At 49.8% G+C, this 13,715-nt stretch overlaps 1 protein-coding gene across 1 annotated transcript; it reads right to left on the minus strand.

The window, feature by feature from the left end:
* Positions 1,796-7,793, minus strand: MYCN (v-myc avian myelocytomatosis viral oncogene neuroblastoma derived homolog). The gene is made up of 3 exons (XM_018055618.1): positions 7,498-7,793; positions 5,372-6,275; positions 1,796-3,294 (listed from the first exon to the last, which is right to left on the minus strand). The coding sequence occupies exons 1-3, from the start codon at positions 7,651-7,653 to the stop codon at positions 2,690-2,692; spliced, it is 1,665 nt and encodes a 554-aa protein (XP_017911107.1). The 5' UTR covers positions 7,654-7,793; the 3' UTR covers positions 1,796-2,689.

Genomic DNA, 13,715 nt, shown 5'->3' on the forward strand with positions numbered 1-13,715 from the left:
TGGCACTTTCCAAATGGCGAATAAGAGGTATTTTATTTTAGTTTTAATATTTTAATACATATTTTTGATCCACCTAAAGCAAAAATTTCTCTTTAAGGTAGCATAAAGAACATTATTAAAAAGGTTGTAAAACTAACAATGTAAAACTAACAATGAAAAACAGATCGTAAACATTTAGAAGAGAATGGGCACTAAGTGTATAAAATTTGAAACAGAATTTGGCTCTGAGATTCCCAGCAGCCAAAGCAAAAATGAAGCTTGGTAGGAATGCCAATCTAGGGCCTCATTCATCTCAATGGTTTAATCTCCTCCAGGGCTGGAGTTCCAGTCATCTGAAACACTTCCTCATGCACCTTATGGGATAACAACAAACAGAAATTCGGATGACTGAGTTGAGTTTCAAGAATCTGAGGTCTCTTGGCTTATGGGTACAGACGAAATACAGAGACTGCAGGGAGATTTGGGGCCAGTAAAATGCAAATAGATGGGAAGTCTTTTTGAATGACAATTCAAAAAGGACTTTCAAAGGGTGTTACTTTCTAGTGTGGGGATGGGGGCAAGGAGGGAGATTAAGGAGTAGAAAGATTTCAACATGGTCTGACCATTGGCAATACCACCAACTTCTTAGGAAATACGGCTGAAAAGCAGGCGGGGGCGGGGGAGGACCTCAAATTCTAAACTGCACTGGACTATGTAAAATGGCCAAAGCAGCTGGAGACCCACATGGCCTAGGGAAGCAAAGCCCTTTCTCATTCCTGGACCCGTTTTCTTCTGAGCAGGTCTTTTCAGTACAAAGCTCCTATCTGAGATGAATGAAACCCTAGAGAAATGGCCTTGAATAGCACCAACACCTAAGATAAGTATTCGTAGGCTCTATTCTGAGAAGCTGAACACCTCCCCAACAACATCACCTCCCATGAAGGAAACTGAAATTGCCCCCTAGCTTCATTGCCATCCCCGTTCCCCAGACTCCAGAACCTGCAAATGTTAATGCTGCTTCCATAGGCTAGTCCAAACTAACAGGAGTGTCAAGCGGACAGAGCAACACTCATACCCCAGTGCCTCTCCTGAAGGGATGGGGCACTTGATTGGGGCCACACAGTTGTCACACCACATATCAGTTAGCTTTTGGAGGGGAGGGACCAACTCCATTCTTATTTGGCTACAATGAATTAGCTTAGTAAATTCTGACCAGAGCTTTCTTCTTGGAGACCAACTACATATACTTTATGCCAAAATATAAAGCCATCAGCTAACAGGACAAAGGTTACCAACACCAAACACAACCAATTTGCAGAACTTGGGGCCTTAATTTTACTTCTCATTCTAAAGAATCTGATGTCCCAGCTGTTAAAAGGACCCTGATGCTGGGAAAGATTGAAGGCAAAAGGAGAAGAGGATGGCAGAAGATGAGATGGTTAGATAGCATCACTGACTCGATGGACATGAATTTGAGCAGTCTCCAGGAGACTGCGAAGGACAGGGAAGCCTGGCGTGCTATAGTCCATGGGATCGCAGAGTCAGATACAACCTAGTGACTAAACAGCAACATAGGAAAATGTTTTGTAAACTATGCGATGCTATTGCTAGCACATATAGTCACTAATAACGTATCGATATTGTATAATTTGGGAGAAAGCTCATAACCTTCCTAAGTTCAGTATCCTCCCCGCCAAGAGGGGACAATGGCGACTTATCTTTGGAAAACCAAGTTCCCTCTCTAGATTATGTGCTCTTTACAATCGCTGCCTAAGAGGTAAGAGTTTAACCACTGCTATTAAGGAAAAAAAAAATGTTGCATCATTTAATTGCTATTTATTTTCATAAACATGAGGTATTTCAAAGTGCTATAAGATGCAGCACTAAATATATACATTTTGAAGAAATTAAACACAGAACTTTGCATTTACCCAGTTCTATGCACCAAACATGAACAAATACATTAACAGGAAGAAACAGGCTAGGAAAAAGGCATATATATATAGTAAATTTCTTTACAAAAGTTTCTTAGTTCAAAAAGTGATAAAGTAATATCTACTCAAAACTTTCACAACTCATTTTCATACGAAAATATAAGTATCAAATTTAGTTATGTATCAGCATCATACTAAAGTATACAGGCAGTGTAAGAATTAGTACAGTACATAACAGAGATTAACAATATATTTGTATACAAAACATGCTCCTCAAACATTGAGGTATTACAGTACTTAGGTGTGAACTTCCAGTCTAATACTGGCCGCAAAAGCCACCTCTCATTACCCAGGACGTATACAAAAAGGCAGGTGTGTCCATGGTATTTACAGAAATGTTCCCCAGGGGTATCAGTGGCAAACCCCCACGTGGCATCGGCTGGAACTTAAGCACCATTTTAAAAAGAAGGAATGACTTTCTGTCTGGAAACTTGGAACAAACAAGGTGACTTCAACAGCCCCAGAAGGCTCCCAACGGTCACAGGCTTCAACCGCTGTCTCAGAAGTGACGCACAGGAAAGCCGCCAGGGTCACCAGCATCCCATCAGTGCAGGTCCTGGTAGGACCCCTCATGTCCTGCTCCCCACCCCAGATCCGAACTCGACGGGAGACCGATTTGAAAGTAAACCAACATTCTTAATGTCAACACAAGGTTTGTTTAAAAAAAAAAATCAAAATGTGCAAAGTGGCAGTGACTGTCCAGTTCTGAGATGCGTTCAGCAAGTCCGAGCGTGTTCAATTTTCTTTAGCAACTGCTGCTGTCTGGCCTGCAGCTTCTCCTTCTCCAGCAGAAGCTGGTGCTCCTCGGCCTGGAGGGAGTGGACATACTCGGTGGCCTTTTTCAAAATGACCACTTTGGCAGCCTTCTCATTCTTCACCAGCTCTGGCACGTGGTCCCTGAGCGTGAGAAAGCTGGAGCGCAGGTCATTGCGGCGCTGGCGCTCCAGGATGTTGTGGTTCCGACGGCGCTCGCTGTCCTCCGAGTCAGAGTTGCGGGGGCTCAAGCTCTTAGCCTTGGGCGGGGGGACACTCTTGAGGGGCCGTGGGGAGGCTTCGCTCTTGATCTTCTTCTGGGGGGGTGCCTCCTCGCTCTCCACGTAGGGCGACGGGGCGGCATAGTTGTGCTGCTGGTGGATGGGCACGCAGCGTTTGAGGATCAGCTCCCCTGACGCAGCCCTCCCGGGGCCCAGGGCTGCACTCTTGGGACGAACGGTGATGGTGAAGGTGGTGACAGCCTTGCTACTGGAGGACGACCGCCGCTTCTCCACAGTCACCACGTCGATCTCCTCCTCTTCGTCTTCCTCCTCCTCGTCTTCATCATCTTTGAGAACAAGATGAGAGTTATTCTCACGGTAAGGCACATAGGAATGAGATACACACAGTCTCACAAGGTAGGCCCCGGCACGTGGTCTGTTATTACTGATCCATCAGCATCAGTCTCTGAACAGAGATGTATATATTTCCCCCCCTCCCCATCCTCATCCTCCATTCAAGCTTGAGTGGGTGGCAGAAACAAAAAGAACCTTGGCTTTGGAGTCAAGACAAGTCATCACAGTTTCCCCGGCAATGAAATGGGGAATGACACCATAGGTTAAGTTGAAGGGATAATATATAGACAGAAGCTCAATAAAACAGTAAGCTTTCATCATCATCGCTAGTCTGCCCCGTAGACTTATTTATATTTCCATCTCCATACTTAACTGACACTTCTCATTTTAGGAGCCTCAGCTAGCCACTACTTACACATGATGGAGTTTGATTTTTAAGTCAAATAAACTTAAAGAACAATTTAATTAACTAAAGGAGAAAAATACCTTGTCTTCCATGAACATGAGTTCTATACAGTAAGCAGTTTTTCAACTAACAAAGATTAAACCTTAACTGCAAAGTTGTAATCCACCGGAGCTCTAAACCCAAATAGCAGGCACCTCTTCTCAAAGTCACCACCAACAGCCACAAGAACGTGTAGCATCGTGTGTCCATTCCCCACCCCACCTCCCTTTTCATTTACTACCAGGCTTGGATAGAAAATTATTGTTTAAAATGCAAGCATGAAAATCAAAACACATCTTCGGCTTGATCTGAAGGGGACCGGAAAGCTGAACAATTGTGGGATTTGTTCTAAAGCCGAAATGTGAGGCTGTTCCAGTCTGTGGGTCCCTTTAAGCCAATGTTTTGGTTTTCTGCCAAGAAGACAGCTGTTGGAAGGAAGTGCTTCCTCACCGAAAGCTGTCAAGGCACAGACATTAAAGGGACAGACCCGTTCAAACTGGAGGCTTATCACCAAGTTTCCTTCCAGGAGCCTGGGACCAATCTGTCCTCAGCCCCAAAGGAAATTTAGGCTTTTTATGCATCTGTATTCTGAAAACACTGGATTTCAAGGTCCCAGGCTCCCAGCTCCAGGGACAAGAGCTATTCCAGTATTTGAGTAGAGTGCTTCACTTCCAGGCAAAATCTTGGTTTTAACCCTACCCTTCAGTTTCAGCAGCAGGCACACAATAGAACTAATCAATGAGTGCTCCAGGGTGTGAGCATTCCTAGACAGCCGGCTAAGCGCCCGCCCTCACCTTTGAAGGGCACTGGGTTACAGAAACAACTCGGATCTGAAATTAGTCCTAGAATTCTGGCTAGAAGACAAAACCCGGCCGGTTTTCACTGCACACTGTAAAGAGGCCGCCCCTTGAGAATGCACACAACCGCTGTGGTACTTGCCGCCAGCTGCTCAATAAAGAGAGGGGGGGTGGCCCCACCACCCCCAGCCTTTCCAATCCTCGCTCGCCCGCCGGCCAGCATATCGCCGCCTGCTGGCGACCGACCAGAAGCAAATAGCCCACCACCCAGAGAGAGGGAAGGTACGGAGGTTTGAAAAAATTAAAAATAAAATCGGTACTCGCGATTTGTGCAATGCCCCTTAACTTCCTGCACCCTCAATAGGATTTTGCACAGGCCTGGCGTTTATGGAGCTTCTCTCCACCCCTGACCTGTGTCTCAGTCTTTTTTCACCCCTTGGGCTAACAAGTTTCTGTCCAAGCAATGCAGCCTGTGGCCCCCTGAACCCCATCTCAGCTTTAACCACTCAACTTTTCCTAATTTGCCCCCCACCCTTGGAGGGCACGCTGCCGAAAGAGATGCGGGACCGGGTGGGGGTCAGTGATGGAGTCAGGCTCCCGGAGGGAGCTGAAGGAACTTCAGTTAACCTGAGGCTGGAGAGCACAGCTTTCACTCACCCTCTCCTCCGAACTCTGGGGATCTGCTTGGGAAAAACCTAACCTCTCAGCCATCAGCACTGTCTCCAAAATACTCTCTCCCAAAGCCAGAACTCGTGAACCACAAATGGGGCGGGGCCACCCCAGCCCCAGCGCCCCAAGGAGGCAGCCGGACCCTGGCTCCCGCTTTACCTGAGTCGCTCAGGGTGTCCTCTCCGGAGGTGCTGAGGGCCTTGTGGTCACTGGCGCTGGCCAGGCGGCCGCCGGTGCGCGGAAGGGCGACTACCGGGGCGGCCGCCGGGGCTGCACTGCCCGCCCCAGAAGCGACCGCGGCGGCTGCCGCCGGGGCACCGGCCGGGGAGGCGGGCACCGGCGCGGGCTCGCGCTTGTTCACCGGGAACGGGAAGACCACGGCGGGATCCACGCACTCGGCGGCCGGGTGGGCGAGCTCGGCGGGCAGGGCGGCCCCGGGGCGGCCCGGCCCGGCAGCCGCGGCTCCGTGGCCGCGGCCCGGTGGGCTGGGGGCGCCCGGGGCCGGTGCTGCGGACCCCGCGGCGGGCGGCCGGCCGTGCTGCAGCTTCTCGCTCACCGCGCGCTCCAGCTTCTCGCGGGCTGAGAAGCCGCTCCACATGCAGTCCTGGAGGATGACCGGGTTGGGGGTGAGACCGCCCAGACCCCCCAGGCCGAACGCGTCCTCCTCGGCCGGGTTGCCCCACAGGTCGGCCTCGGGCAACAGCATCTCGGTGGCCCAGTTCGGGGGCTCGGGGCTGTGCTCCGGGAAGGCACGGCTGGGCGACAGAGGGGGGGTGGGCAAAAGCTCAAACTTCTTCCAGATGTCCTCCCCCGGGGGGGTCGAGTCGGGGCCGCCGAAGTAGAAGTCATCTTCGTCCGGGTAGAAGCAGGGCTGCAGCGAGTCAAACTCGAGGTCTGGGTTCTTGCAGATCATGCCCGGCATGGTGGACGCGGTGCAGCTCGGCATCGGCTCGCCTCCTGGCCCCCGAATGAGGGCTTCTTTCCTCTCCGCTCTTTTTAGTTCGGGGGGTGCTTCCTTCCCGTGGGGGGCGTTGAGGGCGGGGGCCTGCGCCAACCTCCAACACTGCAACCGACAGACACACCAGGAGAGGGTTGGCAAGCGGAGCCGGATACGGGGTTGGGGGTGGTGGTGGGGGGGACGACAAGCAGCGGTCACCCCTTCTTCCTCGGTTCCTCAGTCTCCCCTCCAAGCCCCCCACTCCGCTCAGCGCTCCCGAAGGTGGAGGAAGTTGTGTCTCTCGCTCTCTCCCTCCCTCCTTTTGTGTACAAGCTGTCTACGACAGGGGTGGGAGGGGGCATGCAGATACGGGGGGTGGTGGCCTGGCTCTGCAACTTTGGAAACTGCCATTTCATTCACACCAGGCAATGCCTGGGGGAAGGGGCTGTTCAAGGCTGCAGAATTCTAGCTCCCACCAGCTCGCAGACAGCCCCGGTGGCACCTAAGTAGGGCCAGCTGCTCAGAGGAAGCCCAGGCCTCCAACTCAGCAACTGGGTATAGGATTTAGAGTACCCTCAATTCCTCCTTTGTAAAATTGCCACCTCCGGACCGCAAGCAATAGAGGGGGAAGGGGAGGGGGCGGAATTCAGACAACTTTGCAAATGGAAAAAATCCTTTCTCTAGACCGAGACCAACAACAGGCACCTCAATCCTGAATCCGCGCCCCCCGCCTCCCCCCGCCAAAATTTGATGAGACGCCCCCAGCAGTCACTGGCTGCAGGCAAAGTACTGCCAATAGCTGATTCTGAACGTCTCTAACCCCACCCCCGCTGCTCCAAACCCCCAAGTACGCCCTCTTCCTGAGAGAGGCTGAACCCCAGTTCCTGGGAACGGTTCAGGGGCACCAGCGTTAAGAGGGTCTCGCGGAGAGCCGCTGTCTCCTCCGAGCTGGAGCAGCCGTGACCCAGATTACCACCGCAACGGCCTCGCCCTGCTGAACCCCTTTCGTCTTCCTCTGGGGGCACCCTTTGGAGACGAACCCAGTTTCGGGGTGGGGACGCACCAGCTCCCCATCAGTTCAGATGCAGACAAACGTTCTAGAGAAGGGTGAATTTCCTTTCGATGAAGCCATTACACCCCCCTGGCAAGGGCAGTAGAGGATTTAGGGCGGGTCTCTCCAGTCCCGGAGCCTTCCAGAGTGGAACTGGCTTTTCAGGGAAAACCCCGAGATGGTTTTGTTTCGGAAACAGTCCCCCGGGCATATTCGGGCCCCCGGTGCGTCAGCCGCGATCCCGTCCGGGGTTTGCCTTCCAGCCGCGCTCGCCTCTCCCGGGGCGCCGGTCCTTACCTCCCGCCGACTGCCGGGGATCCGGAGGCGATTCTGTGCGGGGGTCTCCGGGTGGCCAGGAACGGGGGGTGGTCCTCGGGTGGCTGCAGTCCGTGCGCGCTTGCGCCTGGCTAGCGCGAGCTCGGCTCCAACCCAGTTCCCAGGAGCCCCCCGCATCCACCCAGCGCGTCCAGACAGATGACTGTCACTGGCTGCGCTTTGAAGCTCGGGGGATATTATTAACTGAAAAATCTGACACACCCGGGGGGCGGGGAGAGAAGGGGGCTGCGGCACAGACAAGGGGGAGGGAGAAAGGCAGAGGAGCGCGGCTTTACCCCGCCCTCTTGATTTCCATAAAAATCAGGGGAGGCGCCAAGGCTTTCGCGCCAAAAGCCACTTGCTTTTCTTCTTTGCAGAACGGAGGCTGCAAAGCTGGGAAGCCCGGGGCGTGCTCCTCCCGCCCTTTTAGACCCCCAGGCTTGCACCGGGTGCACTCTGCGGACCAGCTGCGGATCGAGCCGTGCAATGCCGCACCCAACCCGCGGGCCTGGCCATGGCTCGGCATTTAAAAAAACAAAAAATTTTTTTCTGGAGGGCTCCAGTGGTGTTGGTTGAGGTTGTGGGGTTGGGGCGGGAGGTGATGGGGGACAGTTCAGAGGCTCCTAACCCAGCCCCCGCTTCGACGGCGCGAGTGTGCAGCTGAGCTCGAGGCCAACGTCCAGCCGGGCAGTGGAGGCGGGGGAGGGCGGGGAAGTGGGTGGTTGCTCGTGGGTGATCTCGGAAGAGAGGCGGGAGCCAGGGTGCAAAGTGGGAGGGAAAGGACGCGCCCATTTAGGAACGAGACCGCCGGAGGTTTTTCTAGTTTTAAATTGAAAGGAGAGGGGCGCCCCCTTGTTTGAAAATAAATAAATAAATAACTGCGGGCGACGAGGGTGGCGCAGCGGTGGTTTCTTCGGCCGAAGGCGACACCTCGCGGAGACCGCGCAGAAAGCGGAGCTGCTGGGCCTGGTCTCGGGGGGCGGGGGGGGGGGGGGGTCGGAGCGCGGCCACCGGCGCCTTCCAGCCGCCCTGTGAACCTATCCCCACCACCGCGAGGGGGGAGGGGGTGGCGGCTTGGCCCCGTTTCCTCAGGGAATGGGCAAGAGGCTCCCCAAAACGTCTCCATGGGCTCCCGAGTTAGCCTTTCAAAAACCAGGGATTTCCCAAATTCTGGGGAGGCGGATGAGGTTCACATAGGAGTTGTGGTCCACAACTCTGGCAGCCCAAACCCTGGTTCGGAAATCTTGGCTCCCGGTCGTCGGAGGCAAAACGGTAAGCGGCTGCTGTCACTACTCAAGACTCTGTGCCTTGGTTTCTTCAGTTGCCAAATGGAGTTAGTAATGGTGCTTACCTCATAGAGCTGTTATTGAGAAATAATTTTGAAAGCACTGAGAACGGTGCCCAGCAGCACAGGGTGAGTGTTGTTAGCTATTGTGAATTACCAGACCCTGATAGATTCTTCCGGAAAAATGAACACCCTCACCTCTGCTCTTCCAACCCACCACCACTAAATGAAGATTTTAGCCACTGATTAAGGCTCTGATTAAGCTTTCCTGCAGATGTGTTGGGAGGCAGGGTTGACAGGGTTAAAGATTCTAGTACCCATATTCCCCAGAACAATCCCAGTCTCCCCGGCAGCCCCCTTAATCAAATGCACAACAAAGTGGGATTTCCCCTGGAAGAATTCCTCTTGGAATGATTTGGGGCAGAGAAACCTGCCCTCCTCCACCCCTGCCCTGCCCCCCAGGTTGGGGATGGGGGTGGGAAAGCTTCTCCACCTTTTTCCCAAACTGGAAATGCCAATCATCCTCTCCATTCATCTCCACATTCAAACTAGTTATGGATGAGGATGCGGAGGGGCAGAGGGCAGCCTGTAAAATGCTCACCTATTAGCATTTGTGAAGAATCCCCAGTCCTTACCCTGGATACCTACATAATTCAAGGGGAGGGGGCAGGTTCCTGGAGTCTTAGGAAGTGACCCATGAATGAGGATGAGCTGCCCTTCCAAACACTTTCATTATTATTTCCTTCCCATATGTAAAGCTCTAAACCCTTGCAAAAGTCTTTTATACCCCCTACTTCTGCTTTTCCCTAACTCCCTAATCTAAACCAAACCCTCCTGCTGTTTTCTCCCCGAGCATCCCAGATTTTCCTTCAAAACACTTGCCTTCATTTGTAATGATATCTGCCTGGGAGAATTTGTTTACAGCCAGCTTCCCCTGAGACAAGGAGAGGAAACTGGCTCTGTCCTTCTCACCCTACCTGTGTCTGTCTTGCTCCAGGAGGCATCCACCTCGAAAAGCAGATACCTGTCCTACAGTATAGTATTGTTCAAGGCAGAGGTCCCCAAATGAGTCCTTCTGAAGCAGCCAGCTGTTCGGAGAGAGTTTCTGTTTGTCAGCAACAGAGGGAAAGAGGAATGATGGCAGGAGCCCCAGGAAGGGATCTCAGAATTGCCTGACCCACCCTTTTACCGACACGGCAGGGGAAGTGTCAGCAAGTCAGGTTGGCCCCTGTCGCTACAGAGTCCTACCTTGTCCTCTCTCACCCGACCTGTACCCTTCACCACAGCATTTGTCCTTTGTCAAGGGACAAAGTGCAGCAGAAAATGAGAAGACAAGAGACCCGGTTACTCTGTGTGCCTCCAAGCAAATTGTGTATTCTTCCTGGACCTCAATCTCTAATCTCATCCTTTTAATGCTAACCAATAATTACTGACAAGTCTGAATTTGAAGTTTAACAGAGTGATAAAGTTTTACAAGTATTTATTGGTACTTTCATTTGCAAATGGAAAGATAAAAGACTTTGTCTGTGGAGAAATCTTGCTACTGCTGGTTCCTTGTCTGCTTGTAGGGAAACCTTCAAATTCTTCTTCAAAAGGTTGAAACTCTCTCAGACTATATGGACACACATGAAATAAATCTTTAGAGGACTTGGAAGACAAGTTCAGCCAGCATCCACTCAGAACAGAGACGAGTGAAGGCACAGCCTCAATGAGCTCATCACAGACTGAGGGAGACGCATGTAAAATGGACCAACAGACAGGATGGAGTTGTCCACAGGATTCGGTTTATAAATAAGGAGATTTTTGAGGGAGAACAATGTTTTTGCCTACAAATCCCTTCTTTAAAAAACAGAACTAAATCACACACACACACACACACGCACATTCAGAGGAGTCCAACCCATGATTGGCTAGGCGATCAAAAACCTCTAGATGTTTTTCCCAGATTGTGAGTTAAAGATCTGGATCCAGCTTCAGGGACCTCAGTCCTAGGAAACTTAATGGGTCCTTTCCTGCCCACCTCACCCCTCCACCACCAAAGTGTACATTTTTGCTGATTAAATACTTTTAAAATTCCTGACTCTTCATTTAGAATAAAGCTAGCTGCCTAACTTACCCAGTTACTAACGAATTAATTAAGCAGCTTAATGAATGAATGAAACTTAAATTGAAGTTTTAAATAGGAAAAAGTCAGATAATAAAGTTAAAGGAAATATAGAGTGGCATTCTAAGACAGCCCAGAAACACAGACGGAAAATTTGAACATATTTGACAGCAATGAAAATTTTCAGTTATACTGAAAACACATCCAACGTCAAAAGACAACGGTGTGATAGAAGAATATTCGCCTCATCTATAAGAGACAAAGAGCATATCCTATGTCTACAAAGAGCTCTTTCTTACACATCAAATAGAAAAGCAACCCGATAGAAATATGGGTCCAGGATAAGAGTAGATAATTTACTGAGTAGGAAATGCAAATTGTTCCTAAACATATGAAAAGATGCTCAGCTTCACTAGTAGTCAAGGAAATGCAAATTAAATCTCAAGGAGATTAACATTTTTTGGTCTAGCAGATTGGCTCAAGTATTGGCAAGGCTGGGGAGGGGGGTAGGGACCCTCCTTACACTGTTGGCATTCCAGCCAGAAGAATAAAGGCAATCCCAGTCTTCCAAATCCACCCTATTGTTACAAGAAAAAATAAAATAAATATGTCAAAATGCATGAACAAGAAGCTGTGTTACAGCCTTGTCCTCAGTAGCAAAAATACTGTTAATAATCTAAATCCATTCCGTAGGAACATGGTTGCATCTTTTATAATACATGTAAGCAGTGGAGTAATGTGCAGCCTCTGAAAATCATGTGTTAGATCTACAGGTACTGACTTGGAGGTATCTATGAGTATAAAGGGAAATAAACTAGGTCTTGGACAGCAGTCTGCCACTTTGGGTATCTGTGCATTTAGACACGTCTGCATAAACCCAGCAACAAATTGAGTGTAACATGCAACAACTGGTTAATAGTGGTTTACTTTGAGGAAAGGAATCAGATGGAGGGAGAAGATTTCCTCTTCATGCAATATTTTTGAAGCAGTGGAATAATTTTTTGTTTTGGTTAATTTTCAAAACAATGTTTTCATTACTTCCCAGGAAAGGTCGTCATTAAGCTGACCAGTTGGGGCAAGTAAAAGATCCTTTGGTGAAGGCTAATATGATCCCCAAAGTTCTCTTTCGTCTCCCAGGCTGGTTGGCATTCTTCAAACCAAACCAGTGCTGAACTGAGTCAGCTGAGTGTGGGTTCAAAGAAATAAAATGGCACACTGGCTTAATTAGGATTAGAAGCAAGCCAAACAAAGCCATTTGAGTATATGATGTTGGATGTGCCCAAGACTAGACATATATATATATTTACTTCTGAGGCTGCAGGAAAATTTAAGATACAACACTGAAAGAGTTTTGGGGGTGAGAAGTTTTGCTGGTAATAGCACATAATATATAAAACAAAAATTATCTTCATTGAATGCCAGTAATTTAATTACAGACTTAGCAAATCAGAAGTATCCAACAGGCTCTGTACTCCCCTCAGACAGATTTCGCATCCTCTGGGGCAGCTCAGACATCCACCTTCCACTAGGAAGTGTCAGGCTTAGTATGTTACAGAGACATAGGGAAATCACGAAGATGGGGTGAGTAAAAATGGCTTGCAAACTCCGAAGAACTTCAGGAATGGCAGTTGCCATAGAGCTGGGATTCCTGTTTACCTATTTCACTTGACGCTAAAAAATAAGATGGGAAAATTGTCCAGGGAGACAGGCAAGTGGCTCAGGGCCAGGCTCAGCGGCATGAGGGAGGCAAAGAAGCTTCCACTCTGTAGACTACAAACTCGATTTATCAGCATCAGAGCTTTTGCATGGAGGGGAACCCAGTCTCAGCGCGAACCCATAAGAACCACAAGGAATTCTGACTCCAGATCTGGTCTTCAAGTCTGTTTGGCACCACCCCTTAGAAACAATAGCACTTACTACATCCCATCTTTTTTTTTCTGGGACTACTTTTCGTTGTCACTGATTTAGTTTGGTGGGGTGTGTCCAGATTTCCTCAGCTGAAATTGTCAGACCTCTTGCAGTGGTTACATAACTGATGGCTGATTTGCCCATTCATTGGTTCTTGTTAATCTCAGTTTCCTAGGATGCTGGAGAAATTCCCTACAGCCCATGCATGCATGAGTGCTAAGTTGCTTCACTCATGTCCAACTCTTTGCAACCTCATGGACTGTAGCCCACGAGGCTCCTCTATCCATGGGATTCTCCAGGCAAGAATACTGGACTGGGTTGCTATGCCCTTCTCCAGGGGATCTTCCCGATCCAGGAATCGAACGTCCCATATCTCAACGTCTCCTGTTGGCAGGTTCTTTATCATTAGCACCACCTGGGAAACCCTATAGCCCAGATCTGCCTGGGGGTAGGATAGGGTGAGGGGTTTGCTTGTATTTAAACAGTGATAAGTGACAGGTTCCACTGCTACTTCTGGCCTAGAAAGTCTTTTTCTTTTTTGCTTCAAATTCTCAAAATTCAGCTGGAGACTCTCTAAGAAGGAATGCTGATCTTCTTAGCCCCAGCCCCACTTTTCCCTCCAAATCTCTGTTCATTGGTGATTGCCAGCTAGCGTAATCCAGCTGTGTTCTTTATCAGGTTCTTGTGTAGGTGTGGCTCTTCTAACAAGATTGCCAGTTCCGGAGTAGAAGGAGCCTTTCCCACCACAGACAGGCCAACTGGGCTCTGCTGGATGAGCCAATCCAGACAGCCACTCCCAGACTTAATTTCAAGTCTTTAAATTAAATTAGCATTCTGTGAGGATTAAGTTACTTTGCCATTACTTTGCCAACAAAGGTCTGTCTAGTCCAAGGCTATGGTTTT

The sequence above is a fragment of the Capra hircus genome, chromosome 11, assembly GCF_001704415.2.
Source record: "Capra hircus breed San Clemente chromosome 11, ASM170441v1, whole genome shotgun sequence".
NCBI lineage: Eukaryota > Metazoa > Chordata > Mammalia > Artiodactyla > Bovidae > Capra > Capra hircus.